Source organism: Drosophila guanche, unplaced genomic scaffold, assembly GCF_900245975.1.
Source record: "Drosophila guanche unplaced genomic scaffold, DGUA_6, whole genome shotgun sequence".
Classification (NCBI taxonomy): Eukaryota; Metazoa; Arthropoda; class Insecta; order Diptera; family Drosophilidae; genus Drosophila; species Drosophila guanche.
This window is the reverse complement of record NW_022995751.1, coordinates 1,735,102-1,753,329: the sequence shown is the minus strand read 5'-3', so window position 1 is coordinate 1,753,329 and position 18,228 is coordinate 1,735,102. Positions and strand designations below refer to the sequence as shown.

The window sequence follows — 18,228 nt, the reverse complement described above, 5'->3', positions numbered from 1 at the left end:
CCAAAACAAAAAAAAAAAAAAGAAACCACCGCCCCCCCCCCCCCCCCCCCCCCCCACACACAAATGGCGATATTAAGCATACAATTTGCGAACAATAAAGACCCCAACAAAGGATGGAAACTGGTGGTTGGTTGGTTGGTGGCTCCTCTTTTATGGCCGAAATTTCTATAGACAGAGCGAAAAACAAGTTGATGAATTATTGTAATTAAGTGGAAAGAAAAGCGCACAAATAGCAGTTTTCCAAAGAGAGAGAGAGAGAGAGAGGCCAAAATTAATACTAGAATGGCATGTGGCAAAACACAAGGCACCAAATTAGTAGAGCCACGAGCCAGCATTTTTGGAGGGGCAGAGTCATTAGCGCTGAGAAGAGGCTTAAACGATAGCATCAGCAGAGGGCTAAAAGCCGCACGGAATGGGTCCTAAAGGAAGCTCCAGCTGGGACCTACTCAGAGTTCGAGTAATGAACAAACACTTCACTCATATTTTGTGATGGGTAACGAAGTCGACTGTCGACTGTCGCCTCTATTTCCTGCCTGTCCTTGGCCATGTCCTTGTCGTATTTCTGCGCCTGTGGCTGGGCCTCCTCCTACCCATCAATGTCAAGCGACATCATTGTCACAGCATCATAAAAGTGGGGGAGCCCTGAATGAAGGTTAAACATCGTCTAAAAATACGGTCCATATGGACATTGATTTGCATTGAAAATATCCCACGTACTTTGAGTCATATTTCTCATCAATGGCTGGATGAATGCACCATGGAATTTCCATTCGAAGGACACAGAACAGCACAACGGCACAAGCCAAAAGCTAATCAAGGACGTCGACTTCCTCTTGGGAGGGGAAACCAAATCAAAGTTCATCATGAATGCGCAACAAATGCGAGGCTCACAGATGAGACCTTCCCTCTTCTTATGAAGGATTGAAGGTGAATCCCTTGCAGGAGAAGGCCAGAAGGGGAACCAACACAAGTTTATGGATTCTGGGGCTTAAATATGTTTGGCTGCCACGCAATATGGGGCACGGACAGAATAAAGAGACATGAGATATGTTGCAGAGGAAAAGAAAGTCACAGGGCAAGAAAAGAAAAGGGAGCTACGTTCAGGGCAGTAGAAAGGAACGGAAAGATGTATCAGAGCGCTAGAGAGAGAAGTGAAACCCAGGGAAAAGGGAGAGCAAGCGAAAAACTATATGGCGAACGTCCTTCCGTTTACTGTTTTTCTTTTTTCCCTTCTCCATTGACAAGGTCCAACCCGACACAAAGGGAGGCTGGATGGGCAGCAGCAAGCAGCAGCAGTGGCGGTCGACAGACAACAATCACAAAAAGGATGGCCGCCAGCGGAGGATAAATTTCAAGGAAAATGAAAAATAAATACCACAAAATAACAGCAACAGCAACAGCAACAAGATAAAAACTTGAAAATAAAACGAATAAATGAAAAAGGAAACAGACAAAATCCACAAAAATATGGGCACAAAAAAGAGGGTTGCAAAAATAGCAAAACAAAATAAATACTAAAGAAAAGTGGGGTTAAAATATATGAAAGTAAATAAATATTCAACAAAAATACCAAATTAAATAAATACCACTGAAAATAAGGCAAACAAATACCAAAATAAATTCTCATAAAAAGGGGAGACCAAAATAACTAAAAATAACAAACACGATAGAAGAAACCAACAAAAAACTGCTTACATAATCACAAAAATACACGCACACGCAGTTAGAAACAGAGAGAGCGAGAGAAAGAGGGAGAAAGAGATACTGAGGGGGCAGTATGAAAAGAGACAGCGCTATGCGCTCTCCTGTAAGTGAAAACGAGCGAGAGAGAGTGCAAGCCTTGAAGCGCCTCTGAACTTGGATTTTCAATGAGACTTGAACTTGAATTCGCTTTTTGCCGACACAGTGGTCGCACGTGCTGGCAAAAGCTCGCCCTTAAAGCTTTCCACACTCTACACTCTCTCTCTCTCTCTTTTAGTTTTTCTCTCTCTTTACTTTACACTTGACTTTCTCTTGCGAATTTGTGTTTTTTTTTTCTCATTCAAAATGCAAGTGACGCAAGTTATCAAAAATTTATCAACAAACAGAGAACAAGCGTGTGAGAGGGGGAAGAGAGTGGTTGGGGGAGCAAGCAACAGGAATAACAATTGTCTGTGTGTCATGCTTAGCAGAGTTAAGACAGTCTCTCTCTCCATTACACTTTCCTCCTTCTATAATCCTCCTCTCGTTCTTCTTTTTTTGTGTGGGGTAAAACTATTTTAGTTCCATAATTTCTGATAGTTTTTTTTTGTATACAATAATGCAAACAGGTTGTTTGCCAGCAAACGAAAGACTGCAGCCGCCCCGAGGGGAACAATTGTCAAGTTTTTTAAGCCGGGCTAACGGAGCGAATGCCCCCATAATATTTCATAAGCCACCCACACACAAACACCCAGAGAGAGAGAGAGAGAGAGAGAGTGTGTGTGTGAGAAATCACCTTACCCTGAGAGCGTGGGTGGCAAAAAGCACAGCACAGCACAGCACAGCGGAATTGGCCAAATTAAATTTTAATAATTAAATGCAGCCAAAGGAAGCCTTTCTCGACCACGCCCACACCCAAAGACGCAGGGAGGACGTAGTCCTGGGCACGTGCAAAAATTTGCATTCGAAATTTGGTTAAGAAACAGGGCCTGGCCGTCTGTCCCCGAAAACAAAGAGCTGAGCTTCTTCCAAGCACATGCCGTTGCATAAATAAAATCGCTTTAAAATCGCCCCATCTACATGCCCCTTCCCCTTGTGTACACTGATTCCCTTTCCCTTTCGGAATGACAATGACAACGTCAACGGATGATGCTGACGACTGCCACGAGGCGGCAATGTCAACGTTTGATTGAATGGACTCCGTCGTTTTCCATCGCAATGGCAGTTCATTCCTCAATCGCATCCCTGGAGGGTCCTCTTCCCGTTGGGAGAGAGGGACGAAGAGCATTTGCATAAGACTCGGGGACTTATACAATGGTCAAAAGGTACGAACGGAAGAGCAGCGTTGACTGGCCTCCAAATTCTGGGAAGTGAAGTAAATCCGTTTGGGTGGTGCTGCCGGAGAAAATCCGATACAAAATCGAGGTTCAGGCGGCAAGGAAATCCTATGGAAATCAGAGTTTCAGTTCAGGAAAGAGAACCCTGAGGTTTGGTTGCAAAATCTGTTTTGTGTGGGTGGTAAGCGGAGAAACTCTTGACAGAATTATTGTCTGGGGGCGCAAGCGGAAAATCTGTTAGCGAGAGGATAAGTGAATCAAGTAAATCAGAAGAAGGGAAAATCCATGCATGTCAGTGGAAAAGGCAGGCAACAATCGATTATAAATTGTTGTGTATAAAGATTGAATATTAAATGAGATTAAACGGTGTTTCAGTGCACCCACAAACCGAAAATATTTATGAATTATTCGTGGCAATTTGTCATAGATAGAACCTCGTGGATCTACTCCAAATTATACTTTTAAATTACACAAAAATATCTTCCACTCAGCTACATATTATTCTCTTGCAAGCTTCATGCCATTTTCCTTTTAAAAAGTCCCTTGCATATGGTCGCCAATCATAAACCATAGTCCCCCCTCAGGAGCCATAGTTATCCCTTGAAATCTATCCTCCAGGCAAAAGCTTTGGATAAACTAAAGAGAAGAATCCTTGGCAGAGAGCGAGTAATTCATTTTATGAGCTGCCACAACTTGTTGGCTCTGCGGCTCTTTGGCTATTTGGACATTTTGGGGCTTAACGAAAACAAATGATAATCATTTTCAGTTAGTGAAAAAGGCAAAAAGTGAGAAAGGGGAACGTGGAAAATGGAAAATGGCATGCAAATTTCGAGGGAAAACCACAGCAAGAATAATCTTGTAAAAATACACTCGAACCGAGGAAAAAAGGAAGAGGAAAACCTCAAGAAAGCAAAGCACAAAAGCAGCAACACAAAACGTCCTTGTCATGGCCAAGGTTGTCTACCTTCTCGGTTGGTTGGTGGTGCCACAATGTTGCAACCTTCGCCTGACCGACCAGACACAATCACACAAACATTCTCTCACAGACGGTGGAACACAATGGATTCCGGCGACAGACGACAACGGAAATCCTGCAGACAGAAGGAGAGATATGCATGCAACACAGAAAAATACTGGGGCAATAAATAGCCAAAAACGAGAAAGGAGCCGGACGACACAATGACAGGACACTGCATACAAGTCCAAGGATAATCCGCCTCATAATTAACTTTCTCAACGACATGTCGAATGTTGCAAAGCTGAAATTGAAATTGCCTCCCCACAAAAATAAAGGCCACGAGTGGAATATAAATCAAAAAGAGGGGCAATGTGGGGCACAAAGAACGAGAAGATTGTTGCACAAAAATGCGTTGTAATTGCCCCGAAATCAAATGGCCGTAATTTACGTTGACAGGCGGAACGGACAGCAGGAGCTCCGAGGAGCAGGACTACAACATTTATTTATGCAAATCTTCTGTTGGCCTCCCGGGACCCAAAATGTGAATGCTACGTGTGTACAGCCATGGGTGCTGTGTGTGTCTGTCTGTGTGTGAGTGGGTGGACACTGGTCGGAGCTTGAGAATTGGCCAAAAATTTTCCATATTAGAATTATGCAAATGAGACTACAGGCAGCAACACAGCCACACGCAGAGCTTGGCATTGCGGTTCACTTTTTGGGGAAATTGTATGTAGCTTGACGGGGCATGGGGCAGGGACTCTCTGCCTCATGTGATGAGTGTACCCCAAGGATGGCATCCAATCGCAATCGGAGTCGACAATATTCAAATCGAACGAACAAATGGAGAACTTCGAAGCAGTTGAATGTGTGCAAGCCGTGGAAAAGTAGTAGAATGGAAGGCTTAAAGTCGGTAAGCAGTGGACAAGCAGCAATGGGAGTGGGAGAAGCAGTTTAAAGAGTACAAAATATATACGGAAATACTCCGAAAATACCTCTGCATTTACAGCATCTCTGTGATGAAACTCATCCTTAAATTGTTCCCTAAAAGTCATTGAACCAATCGCTCACCTTTTTGCACATCTAAAACCATCCACCAATCGACCCTAACAAAATCAAAACTATTCCAATTGACTGTAAGGCGACACATTTCATTTCATTTTCCCACCTCAACTCCTCCGCCACCAACAACAGAAGCGGTGTCCTTTTTATGGCTGTGCCACGGTCGAGGAATGCCTTTGATCAGCAGCTCATCAGCCGATTCAAAGAAATAAATGTATAAAATAATGTCAGGGCAAGAGCGAAAGCCACATGCGAAATACCTACTTTAAAAGGAATGTCTGTTGATGCTGATGCTGCCGAAGGTTCTTTCTTCTTCAGAGAGATATTTATGTACACATTTTTTTTTGTGCCTTTTTTTGGGCACAGAACAGGAGAGAACACGCGAAGGTGAAGGACGTCCGGCATGTCCTTGCCTATGGGTAATCTATAGGGTATGCAGTGGAGTGGAGCATTTGATAACCTCCATGTTCCCCCACATCGTCTTTCATGGGCGGTAAATCAGCGAAGCAGTAGAATCACTTAGGAGCATGACGCGGCCGGAGATAAGTTGGCGGTTTTAAAATTAATGGAGACATTCGCCCTTCGCACACGCCATGCAGAGAGAGAGACAGAGGGGCAGATAGAGGCTCTGAGAAGCTCTTAACAGCAATTTTGGGCGTGAATCTGTGTCTTACCCACAGGAGGTCTATTAAATGGGAGTGGATCCGCCAAGCTGCTGCTTAGATTGCAATTTTCCGTACATGATGTGGCACATAATTTAATATACGTCATAAATATCAAAGAAAATATCTCAATCCATGCACATATTTCCCTTTTGTTATATTTCAATCGATTGTAAATGATTTGTGTGGCAGTTAAAAAATGCCATTAAAAATCATCAGCACAAAGAGAAACATAACAAATCATTTTCCTACTTTTCAACTGCCAAACTCTGCAACTAAAAGCTTACAGCGAAAGCTTTATCCCATACCAGAACATAATTTAGCAAAGTTTGTTGCCAACGAAAGCTTCGCCAAAGCTTTTACAGCCACTTAACATGCTGTTAAGTCGCTCTGTTATTGTCAGCACCCACAAAAAAATATATTTTCAACGTTTTTACTTACTCTTAAAATATATGGAAAAACCCCACAAAATTGCCTCAAGGCGGAAAACTCACCTGCAAAGAAAAGAAAATATAGAATTAGATTTTCAGTAAAGTAAAAAAGTTTTGTGCACTAAGAAACAGAAAATCAATACAAGACAGTAACAACGCACACACGCTGAAGTGCACTTAAGAAAGGTACAAGAGTCCCACACAGATACACACACACAAACAGAGGTAGCGGTAGAAAGTGTGGGCGTTATTCAGTTGTCATCAAGGGGCGGCATCCACCCCCCAAGCGATGAAGCAAAAGAAGCCTCTGTAGACCACTTAACCTTGATGATCGGCATACTGGCTACCCATTCAAATCTCACACATTTCTAGACTTTTCTTTCATTTATTATACAGAGAGTAGCAATTTATTAGTTTATTGTTGCTGCCTAAAGTTTGACCAAAACCGAAAGACCATAAAGTAAATCAACTCAAAGCCACTGATGAGCGAACAGCCAATGCAAATGCCCAAGACACCGCCAATATTTGCTGGAAAATAAAGCGGCAAATTAGGAGAGGAACTACTGGCATAAGAGCCTTGAGCCTTACACAAAATATGATACCAGTGATAGTGTTTATCCTGTGCATAGTTGCTCCAGCGTGGAGCCCTAAAGCGTAGCACCAGGGAACTCCTAAAGGGATGCATATAACCGAGCAAACTTTTGTGCAGGCTGTACAACATTTGATTGCAGAGCGGCAGACACTGCGGGCACTGATTTGGTGACCAATTAACTAAGGGCAAAAGATACATAAGAGTGGGAAAGGTTACACCTGAAGAGGGGAACCCAACTTACCCTCTACCATTTGCAGACAGGCAATGTCTTCTAGCGTGCAATATATTTGCTTTAATTTCGCATCTCTCTCAAAGGGATAGGGCACACACTGACAATTCATTAGCGAGGCCTTTAACCTGCAATTCTGCAGACACTTTTCCCTGCCTACACCCTCATGGGGAAAATGACAGCCACGTCTATCCACAGGATATTCGAGTAGCTCAGAGTTAGCCTCAAGTTCCATGACATTCACCTCCACGAGTGACTTTTCGCCCTGGCCAATGGTGACTCTGCCCAACCAGCTGGAAATATGCAAATGGAAACCCGCAAGGCTGCGACTCTTTTCCATTGGAATTGCATCTTCTTGGGAGGTGTCCAGCGACAGGGAAAGTTCCCCCGTGATGTTCCTGTCCCTCAGGACACAACAGTGTCCATAATTTGTGGCTTGCAGGTGGAATATCTCTGAGCAATCGATGGTTGCACCATTCTGCTGACATTTGAGGATCAGAGAAACACAAGCGGGCGTTAGATTCAACAAATTGGAGCGCACATCACGGAATCCCAGAGATTCTTGCAGTTCTTTGGCTTCTTCTGCCTCCACAGCCAGGGGATCCATGTAACCCTCCAGTAAATGTATCTTTTGCCACCAATAGCCCAATGATTTGCCAGTGGAATTGGCCAACATTTGTGTATATTGCTGCATTTTTCTCTTGCTGAATCGATAGCCACTGCATATCTGAACCGAAGGCAACTGCAAGGCACCCAAATCCCTCTCGGAAAGATCTGTTATTGTCGAGCTATCCAGTAGATCCAAGATCATTGCAAAAACCGAGTAACCCGCAAAGAACAGCCCACAGCAGATGAAGGAAAACCAAAAGAGACGCTGCACGCGACGTTTCCTTATGAAGTACAACAATCCGAATCCATTGAGGCTCGTCTTACGGAAATACTCCACGACCGTGCGATTGAAAGCCACCTCCAGGCGGGAGGACATTCTGAAGGATACTAAAGCGATCCTTGAGCACATGCAAAGCCTTTATAAGTAATCAGTGCCCTGCCGATGATTTTATTGTGGATAGTTTTTGGCGTGCCAACAAGTGGGCGTGCCAATGACAGTGGAAGGGCGTGCGCTACATGCAACCAAATGTCAACGGTAATTTACTGCCACACACACGGATACACACACGTGCAACGCAGTGGAAGTGGAAGTATCACGCTAATGCGCGAGTGCTTGCACATTAATGGGAGAAATGGGGCATAGAATATGGAAAATAAATTGGCGTATCGAGCAATAGAAGACGATTGGATGCTCTGGGGCAGAATTTGGGACTTGCAGAAACGGTTTAGAGCAGGAAGTGCATGGGAAATCGTTGTCCGAGACAGAACTTTTAATCGATAAATAAGAAAAGAAACTTTTGCGGCAGATCTTAGAAGAGACTTTAGAAATAAACCACAAAAAATAAGACCAATAAATGCAAGCAAGAAACGTAACTGTGGCACAAATCGTTGAAAACTAACAACAAAAACGACAACAAGCCAAGGAAACTGGGTAATAAACGTAAAGATTAATGCCCTGCACTCTCTACAATGTCTTTCCCCCGGTTGTACCAAATGGCTATAAACTAATCAGACAAACTAATATGTAAGTATATATACAAGAGAATATATTTATGTACTCAATGTGTATGGCTGCTCTTCCCATAAAGAGTTGAGCAAACAAGAAGCAAGCATGCGAGCAGTCCAGCCAGCTAACTGGCGTGTAATCTTGTCGACTCTCGTCTCTGCCACTAACACCCTTTCCCCTGCCCGAAACCCGCTCTTTCCTGCCACACACTGATAAACACCACTGGACAAACAAGTTTCAAGAGCTAAAACGCAAAGCAGAGAGTCCCTGAGAGCCATGTCATGGGAGCAGCAGAACTACTCGTAAAACTTGACTAAATAAAAATGAACAGCACAAATTTCAATAAGAAACCCACACACAAACGCACACAGAATGCATTCACACACACACACACACACACACATCAGATAGCCGATGAATGGAGATGGGGTAGAAAACGGCCCAACCTCCTCCCACACACCCACAAATGATTTCCGGTTCAATTAAACGCTTGTTTATTTATTTATTTATTTATTTATACGAAGCTTCTAAGGCAAAAGGCAAAAGGGGAGCTGGAACTGTTTTGTGGGGGCAGTGGGCGTGGCTGCATGTGTTTGCCCCTTTTAATTGTGTGTGGGGCGGCGCCATGTGGCAGAGATATATGTACGATAGAAAAAGCCGAGCACGAGCAACAGCAGCAGCAAATGCCACTAATTTGTTTATGAATGAAAAAAAAAACAAGAAAAATATACATATGTACATTGAGGGAATGTCAAAGACGAAAGATTTGAGCAGGAAAATGGTGAGGAAAATTCGTATCCAATTACAAGGGGGAAGGGGAAATGGGTGGAGCCAAGTGCAGGGTACTGCAGAAGGTCGTTATAGTTTAAGGACTCCTGAAGACTCGTTAATCTTGTTAAGAAATGTTTTCAGATGTTGCAAAGGATTTGGCGCAAAGTGGTTTAAAGGGGGAAGAGGCAAGAGAGTGAGAGAGAGGCAAAGGCAAAGGCAAAGGGAACACAGTAGAGGAGGAGGATATGGTGGTGGAGCAGCACTCCCTGTTTTCTAGGAGCCAAAGAAAAGGTCAACTAACCGCAAAATGATTGCATACTTTAATGGGCCAAGCACTTAGGCATCCTTCAGTGCACCCCTCACTCTCTGACACACACACACACACACACTTCCTGTTCTTCCCTCTCTCTCTCTCTCTGCTTGGGTTGTCTCAATTTCCTAGCTTTCGTGTAGCGTTGTCGCCGCCACGCGCTGTTGAAAATTGCATCAGTAAAAATAGCGCTAAAATTGAATAAAACGAAAACTATCTAGAGATAAAGAGACAAATGCACAGAGAAAGTGGGAGCAACAGCGACAGAGAAAGAGAGGAAACGAAGCTGTAGAAAGGTCGAGCAGTGGAGCAGCAGCGGGGTGTGGTTGTAACCAGAGGAAAATGCATAAATGTGAAAGGTTAGACTTGCAATGTGCGTGCCACGAGTTCAAGAGGCAGAGAAGCATGCAGGAAGACAAGAGGGTAAGGGGGAAACAAGGGAGAAAGAGTGGGTAAAGGGTGCGGTACGTGTGTGGGTTACAACGAAGCAAGGGTTAAGTGCTTTGTGGCTCATGGAATGCAAACCAACAGAAGAGCTTCGAATAGCAGGCGGTGGGCAGGATGTATGCAGGAGGCACCACGTGAAGCTGGAGCTAAAGCGAATCCTGTGACAGAGAATGTGTGGAGAATTCTCACGGAAAATGCTTCCAGAACGTAACAAAAAATGCACACAAAAAACAACTCAAAGATGTGGGAAGCTGCTATAAAAAAAAATCTATAAAAACAAATTAAATGAAACGAACAATCGCTTGAAGTCTGATGAGAATTTGGCTGTTGACAATAGCTTAAAACTTTCTATAGAACCTACTCAAATATTGCAAAGCAACAACGGATCAGTGAATTAAAGTTTTAAAGAATCAGCACAAAAGCCACAAAACAAATCATTTCGACAAGTGCACAGAGTTCTCCCATTCACACTCACTCACTCACCTCTCGAATGAACGAACAAATCAACAACAAGCCACGTGCACATCCTGTCGAATGATTTAAACAAGCAGGACTCAAGGACTGAATCATTTTGTACCTTTATGCCTTTGTACCTCATAAAAACAACAACAAGGCAGAGAGCAATGGAAAGTGCAAAAGGCAACATCAAAATCACATTGCACTCAAAAAGAAAGACGTATCTATCGGAATAATTCACACAAAAACACAGGAAAGAACAGGGAGAAAAGTATGAAGAGTCAGACGGATGGAAAAAAAACATAGCCAAAAATCAAAAGAAAAACAAATAAAAGTTGGGAGAAATAGCAGAGGGCAAATGCAGCAACAACAGGACAGGGCTAGAAAAGTTGCCATAAATGTTAAACCATAACAGAGAATGAGAGAGGGAGAGAGCTCTCTCCTTGCGCAGGATTTTATACTCTCTCCAACATCCTTTCTCTCTGCTCTCCGTGACGTCTACAATGACGTTGCATAGAAAAATGCGAAAACGCGTGTATAGAAAGACAGCACAAAAAGGGAATACGAAAGAAAGGACAGTGCAGAAGCAGGCAGGGAGAGAAGCATGCGGAAAAGGAGAGCAGCATCAGCCCCAAGGCGCAATGCGTTGAGAGAGGTGCCTAATGAGCGGAAGGAAGCAACGAATGCGAACGGATGGCTGGGGAGGATGTAGCGGTGCCAGTGAGGGAAGGCAAATGGCTGACAGATGAGAGTAACGCCAAGACATTCTGCAAATCGAATAGCTTATACCCTAAAGTAAATTTGCTAAAACATAATCGATTCTAGAAGAAAGCCGGATCTTTCCATGTTACAAGACTTTTCCTTGGATATAAAAAGTTGAAGGAACCTTTCCCATTTGAAACTATATTCATACACCTATGCACATGTATTCATTTCTATATATTCACATGCTTGAGCTCTCTTATTCGTGTATGGATTATCCATTACCTTTGAAACAAGCACAACCCATGATGTAGCCCATCATCAGCGTGGCTTTGATGTCGCCTTCAAGGTGCCTTCGCTTTTGTGTCTCCCTCCCGGCTGCTCTTTCACTTGGGCTTAGGCAATGTTGCCTTCTCCTTGCTCTTGCTTGCAGCCTCCTGTTCCTCTTCCTTCTTCCTTATTGTTGCTGCTGCTGCTGTTGTTGTTGTTGTTGTTGAAGTCTCGGATAAGTGAACGACATCGGGATTTGTGTTGAATATATGGCAGGGGCAGACGGCAGTTACTCTCCTCTCTTTCTCAGTCTCTCTCTTCGTTTTTTGTGCTGTGTCTTCTGTCTCCTGGTGCTTCTGTTATCTCGCTCTCACTCTCTATCGCATATGCATGTATTATTTAACACACAATCTGTGTTTATGCGGCCTTTGCGTCGGACTTTATCACACTTAACCGACCAACGGTTAACGGTTCACACCGGTTAACGGCAATTTATGCAATAAGCTTCATGAAGTATTTATTTATTAGTACGTGGGCTAGTAGTAAACTTTCCTCCACGCTCTTATCATAAACCACTTGTATGTCTCCCACTATCGTTTCTAAGTGGCTTTTTCTTCTCCTCTCTCTTTTCAGTATTTTTCTTTGATTTACACTTGACTTTTATCACAATATTCTTTATAGATTCCTATGATTTGTTATTGATTTAATGAGAATTTTTACCTATAGATTGGGTGTTTATTTATCGTAGATTGTATTTTATATGGATTATCGCATAGCTTGTATATTATTTGATCACTTAGATTGGATTGTGGTTATATGATCGGTTAGAATGTTGCTACGATATTTATTTCGCATAGATTGTTATGATAGAATTCTTGGAGAGTATTATTATTTGTTGTATCTATTGATTTAGCATACTTTTGTTGTTTGTTCTTGACTTCTTAATAGTTTTCTTATAGCTATTAAAGCCTGACAACTTTACAATAGCTTACTTCAAGTATTTGTTTGCTATTTTTATTGATTATCACTGAGAATATTTGTTTGGTTTCCTTGTCTTACTGATTCTCTGACTTGATTTCCTTCGGCTCTGCTTTTTCTATCTTCCAATCTTTCTGCTCTTTATCTTTGTGCCTTCGATTGTGGACAATTTGCTCGATTTTCGATGATTTCACTCGTTGCGGCTTTTTGGTTGTTGATTTTTTGTTAAGTTTTAAATTGCATTTAATATTATTTTGCATTGATTGTGCGGCTGTTGCGTTTTGTGCGGTTGTTGTTTCCAATTTTAATTTATAATATCACAAAAGAATCACTGACATGACACCGCAGATCAGGGAAAGGGAAAACCAATTAAAATTCTTTCATAATTGTGTCAAATTAATCACGAAATGCTTGTTGTTTTATTTGGGGTAAACGCTTTTTGTGCATCAAAATTCGGGAAGTGGGAATTCCGTTTGATAAATGGAGATGAATTTATGGCGGGTCTGAGAATGAGCAACAAGGTCATTTACTTTCGGGGGGTAATGTATTCCCATGGAATGTGCAAAACAGAATTAGTCATTTGGGACAGAGAAAGAGAGAGAGATGGGGAGATGCAAGAGGAAGATTAAATGCAAAAATCAATGAATGAATCTGCGCGAAAGAAATCATAAATTCTGTAGATGTAAAAGTGAATGCACGAATTTCTATGATTTGTGTCCCGAAAGTTAAAGCGAACTTTCCCCACTGGCACCTACTGTAAGTTTTTAATTTTTTCAAGGAAAATCCGCTTAAAAGTGAAGGAGTAGAGGAAATTACTTTACGAAGTAACATTTCAGTGGTAAAAAGTTCCTTTCTTTAGTAATTTACTAAACAATTACAGTTTCCGCTTAAAACCCTAAGAAAATCACAGCTTAGGCTTGATGCAAACCTTAACAAATCACACAAATTCCCACCATAAGAAAACGCAACCTAAATTAAGACATCTTCACTTCAATTCTGAGAAATAAATCGCCACAAAACATACAATCCCAATCTTTGATTCCACTTGAGAAGTCATCCGTCAAACCAGTGTTTGTGCGACCGCATTTTGGTTTTAATTTCAGTTTCGAATGGAAACCAGCAGCAGCAACAACACCCACATACAATTCCGCTTGGAATTGAAGAATGGCTTGTGTGTTGTCGCCATATTTGCTTAAATAACGCAGCCAGCCCATTGTCCATAAATAAAAGGCAATAAAAGACAGACCGAAGAGGAGGCAAATGGCAAGTGGCGCACAGAAGAGGCAGCAGTGCCACTGTCAGTGGCACAAATTGATAAAGATTATCCGCAAGCCAATGCGACAGGCACGCCATGGAACGCCAAGGCACAAGCCGATGGACGCCCTCCAAAAAAACAGAGTGGAAGGGAGGCTTTTAAGGGTAGCGAAGTGGCTGATACCCTCGAGAATACTCATTACTCAATACTCAGAGCATCAATAGCAGGCAGAAGGCACAAAAGTTGTGACTGCATTGATGAAAAATCCACACGCACAGACACCCACCCACACACACACAACCAAAAGCTGCAAAATTTCAATATAAATTTAATTCATGGAAACAAAAGATGGAGCGAGAGAGGAGAGCAAAAACAATCGAAGAACAAGAGTGAGTGGTGGGAGGTGGGAGAGGTCCATCAGAATTAAGAATATTCAATGGGATTCCGAGAGAATGAATGGCGGGAAAAGGCTGGGGAAAAAGGCAGGGGGTAGGGGGTAGGGGCAAAACCTGATGTCAGCCGCCTGACAAATGAGAAATGAAATACCGGAAGTTGCAGTGAGACGAATTTCGAGCCCAATTCCCCCACCGCTGGTCGTCTCCTCATGCCCAAAAGCCCAACGGAATTGTTCATAATTAAACATGAAATAAAAAACGAACGAGGAGAGGAAAAACAAGAACAAATATGGGAAAATCAAGCAGCGACCGGACAAACGAGCGACATCAAGTATACGCCACCATAAAAGTGAATGTTTTTTTTTGTGCCCGCGCGCGAGAATTATAATTGATTCTGCGGCGCCCACCGCACACACAGGCACAAGCACACACACGCACACACGCACACATTTCTGTTTCAATATATCATTCTGGTACGTTTCTGTGTACTCTCTGTATTTGTATCATTTCGTATCTGTATCTTTGTATCTGGCTGTCTTTGGGGTCTGTGTCGTAGATGTCGGATTTTATAGCCCCGACTGGAGGTCAGTAGCACATGCCGCAACACAGCAGCAACAGTGGCGGGGGCAAGACATTGACATTGTCATCATTTCGACTTTTATGGCGCCTTTAAAAATGTATCTCGGAAATTGTTGCCATCTCTTGCTGGAAATGGCGAAACGCAAGCACTGTGCGAAGCATGTGCCAAGAAGGAAATGAATATAAGAGGGGGAGAAAGCGAATTGAGAATACCCTATAAATTGGAAGCGAAAGTAGCTTTGAATGGGTAGAAGAGTTGGGGAGGTAATCGTGGAGATAAACAAAGAGGAGGAAATTGTAGTGAACCGAGTAAAAATGATTATTTTTTCATTCAATCCCCATTCAAACTACCCGTTAAAATCCAACAACCCCCACTGGTACAGGGTATTCAATGAAAAATGAACAATATTTCGCTTCTACTCTTGTTAGCATGAACATTTTGCAGTTTGTTTTTCGGCCAATTTATACCGAGATACAAGATACTTCTGCACCACCACCCAACCCCCCTCTGCCAGACATGGGAAATATGTTTACACAGAAGAATGTTTGTGGAAGAGAAACAAAAGAAAAACAATAAATCGGAAAAGCAGGCGCAAAAGAATTTCCTAATTAATGAGTGCTCGCGAGGGTCGAACGTTCGTCCATAAAAATATATAAATTTGTTCAACAAATTAGCCAAAAAGTCGAAAAGACCACCCTGGAGTGGGTGGAGGAGGAATAGCCACTGGAAAACTTTGTCTGTCGGTCTGAATGGGATTTGGATATCCAAATGAGCAGAGAACATGCAACAATTCAAGCCAACATTTTTGGGGGAGTGCCACACACACGTCTACGTCTCTATTTGGTCACTCGATTTGGCTATTGACAGTAGGGCAGAGAGCCTCAGTTTTGGGGTTGAAGATGGGTTTGGTTTCGGGTCATTTTAATTAGCCAAATTAAATAGACATTCCTGCCGCGCTCCCTCCACGATCGGGTCAGAGCAGGTGGCAAGCGAAATGCTGAATGAAAATCGATGCATAGCCAAAGCAAACAACAAATAGAAACGAGAGATAGAGATAGATATGTGGCTGTGTATTTACCACATTAATTTCAATTATAATACAGAGACAGTAGGCTGGTAGGTGGCAATGCCAGTGGGTGTATAAACAAATTGAAATGAATTCTCATACATCATGTGACGACCTCTTTCAAACGAGGCAATGGAAATGCTGGAAAATAGTTGAGGTAAACCACCATTCACTGGGAGCCATTATTTGTTGAACAAATATTTGAGGGCAAAGAACACAAGAGAGATGCCATCATGAGGGGTTATCGTTTACAGTGGCATTTTAGCTAATGTTTGTTCTCTTTATTAAGGCAACATTTCACACAGGATTTACATGGCTACTTGCAGCTATTTGTGTTTGCTTGGATTGAGAGGTAGTGTCCTAAGTGTAGCTTATGAAGTTTTCAGTTGGAATTTATTGCAGTTGAACGCATGACAAATTATTCTCAACATTTCAATACTAAACAGTGTCTGCAGATTTAAGTAATTGAAGTAGAGGAAATTCTCTGCAGCTTTCGCTTAAAATTGGTATGAGAATCTGTTGCTATACCTTTGAATATTTTCCATTAAATTATCTTTCAAGTGCCTGTATCTCCCATATGTCATATGGGCCAGTACTTCCACAAAATACGATTATAGCCCAATCAAAGTTTTCCTTGTAGCACGGCTGTTATCACCACACCCCTCTCTCTTCGCTCTCTCTACCACTCTGCCGATAACTGGCTGAGTCAGCAGCAGAAACCAAAGAACGAAAACGGCGAGGAGAAGATTGCTGAGGCAATCTTTCAATCCACAGCAACACCGTCGCGTCATGCCGCAATGCCGCACATTTAATTGCATTATCAGCCTGACTCAATTAGCCATGGATGTGCACTATATACGGAGACACATATGTATACGGAGGGAGATACAGATACATATATGTAAACCTCAGCGTTGCTTATCTGTTTTGCCATTTGCGGTACTCTTTTTCATTCTCCAGTTCAAGAAAAAAGAAGCCAAGAATCGGTATTAGATTAGACTGCGGCGCACCCCTCAAGGGTAGGCATTGCCAAACAAATATTAGAGAATATTCTAATATAAATATATTTACTGATCTCTCGCTTTTTTTTACAAGTCTTGCCACATACAAAGTTTCAGTTTCATTTAATAGCCGCTTGGCCATTAAACTGTAGCTCTAATAACCATAAAAACTCACTGGGGTAATCCCTCCTTGCTGTGAGGCACGAGTGGCACCCCCACGGAGTGACTGTCGGCTCTCATTACAGAGTGCGTGACCTACCGCAACGGTTTCGAGTGAAAAAAGTGTGCTTCAGAGTGGAGAAGATAGCTTAATCCCTACCAAATATGATTCATCCTAAGAGCAGCAAGAAAAACCACATAAATCAAGAAAATATAACAGAAAGACTGCTACAAAATTCACAAGAAACAAAGCCAATTTGTAAGGGAAATCATTTCTAAAATCAAATCCTATTCACGCACACAAAAACACAGTCCTTCACACAGTAGCACCAACACATTGAAAGTCAGTCAGGGGATGCAAAAACAGGAAAAAGGTAGACGACCCCGACACGCCACGGGATGCAGCCGCCACAAAACAACAAAAGGGAGACGTCAGGAGACGCAGAGCAGGATAAAAACACAAAAAAATAATTTAATAATTACAAAATCAACTCTGAATTTATATAACTTTGAAATTGATGACCAATTTATATTTAATACAAAATATATTAAAAGTAAAAATAATCTGAGAGATTTTTTGACCGTTTGAGAGCAGAACAAAAATGCGGAAAACAAAGCAAAACAATGAACAGAGAGAAGAAATGGGTAAAAGCATTAGAGAGAGAGTAGAAAAAAAAGGATACAGAGAGAGCAAAGTGAAAAAAGAGAGCGTTTTTTGTAACTGAGAGAAAGATAGAGAGGAGCAAAATAAATAGAGAGTGAGCGCGGCTGTCCGCCCAATGGTAGGCAACACTTTTACGACCGTCCAACAACGCGGCGTATGCGTAATGTGAGCAAAAAGAAAAGCCTGCAAAAGTGGAATGGCGGAAAATTAAAGTTTCGTTGCACGTTGGCGTTGGCCCCTGCCCCTGTCTGTCGTCGCCCCTCAAATCCTCTTTCCCCTGTCTCTCCCTAAACACACACCCTTTGGTGGGCGCCCTCCTTTTGACAGCTCCAACGACTTCCTGACGTTCAGGCAGCAGCAGTAGCAGCAGTGGCAGCAGCAGCAGGCATGAGCGGAATTTATGGCGTGGCAATGCGTACAAGAGAGCCTCCAAAGAGGCAGGAACTGGAGGGGGTTGGAGAGGCAGTGTCCTGCAGGGGAGCTGAAGTGTGGCAGGAAGCACCCTGTAGACGGACAGGCGGACAAACGGACACATCAATTTAAAATGTATTTCGAGGTGAGGAAAACTGAGGCATACAAGGGGCAACTGTGTTTCATTTGCCTGCTTTTCC

General features: G+C 42.6%; 2 protein-coding genes across 12 annotated transcripts in view; both read right to left on the bottom strand.

Moving 5' to 3' along the window:
* Positions 1 to 18,228, bottom strand: part of LOC117587191 (protein nutcracker-like) — a 100,320-nt gene that overhangs the window by 37,685 nt on the left and 44,407 nt on the right. For 2 of the 11 annotated variants that reach the window (XM_034277734.1, XM_034277735.1), the window contains exon 1: positions 11,535 to 11,685. The exons of the other annotated variants lie outside the window; for them this stretch is intronic. In XM_034277734.1, coding sequence (XP_034133625.1) covers positions 11,535 to 11,571 — 37 coding nt within the window. In that variant the 5' untranslated portion in view covers positions 11,572 to 11,685. Of the gene's footprint in view, positions 1 to 11,534; positions 11,686 to 18,228 lie in introns of those variants that run through there. 11 annotated transcript variants of the gene reach the window in all.
* Positions 6,543 to 7,933, bottom strand: LOC117586877 (sodium channel protein Nach). The gene is made up of 3 exons (XM_034277177.1): positions 6,961 to 7,933; positions 6,716 to 6,898; positions 6,543 to 6,655 (listed from the first exon to the last, which is right to left on the bottom strand). The coding sequence occupies exons 1-3, from the start codon at positions 7,931 to 7,933 to the stop codon at positions 6,543 to 6,545; spliced, it is 1,269 nt and encodes a 422-aa protein (XP_034133068.1).

What these genes read in the sequence shown, in the direction of transcription:
- LOC117586877 (XM_034277177.1), bottom strand. Translation starts at nt 7,933, where the DNA reads ATGTCCTCCCGCCTGGAGGTGGCTTTCAATCGCACGGTCGTGGAGTAT. An exon ending in CTGTCTGCAAATGGTAGAGG is followed by an intron (nt 6,899 to 6,960) that starts GTAAGTTGGGTT and finishes TTTTGCCCTTAG; the next exon opens with TTAATTGGTCACCAAATCAG. An exon ending in TCACTGGTATCATATTTTGT is followed by an intron (nt 6,656 to 6,715) that starts GTAAGGCTCAAG and finishes TTTATTTTCCAG; the next exon opens with CAAATATTGGCGGTGTCTTG.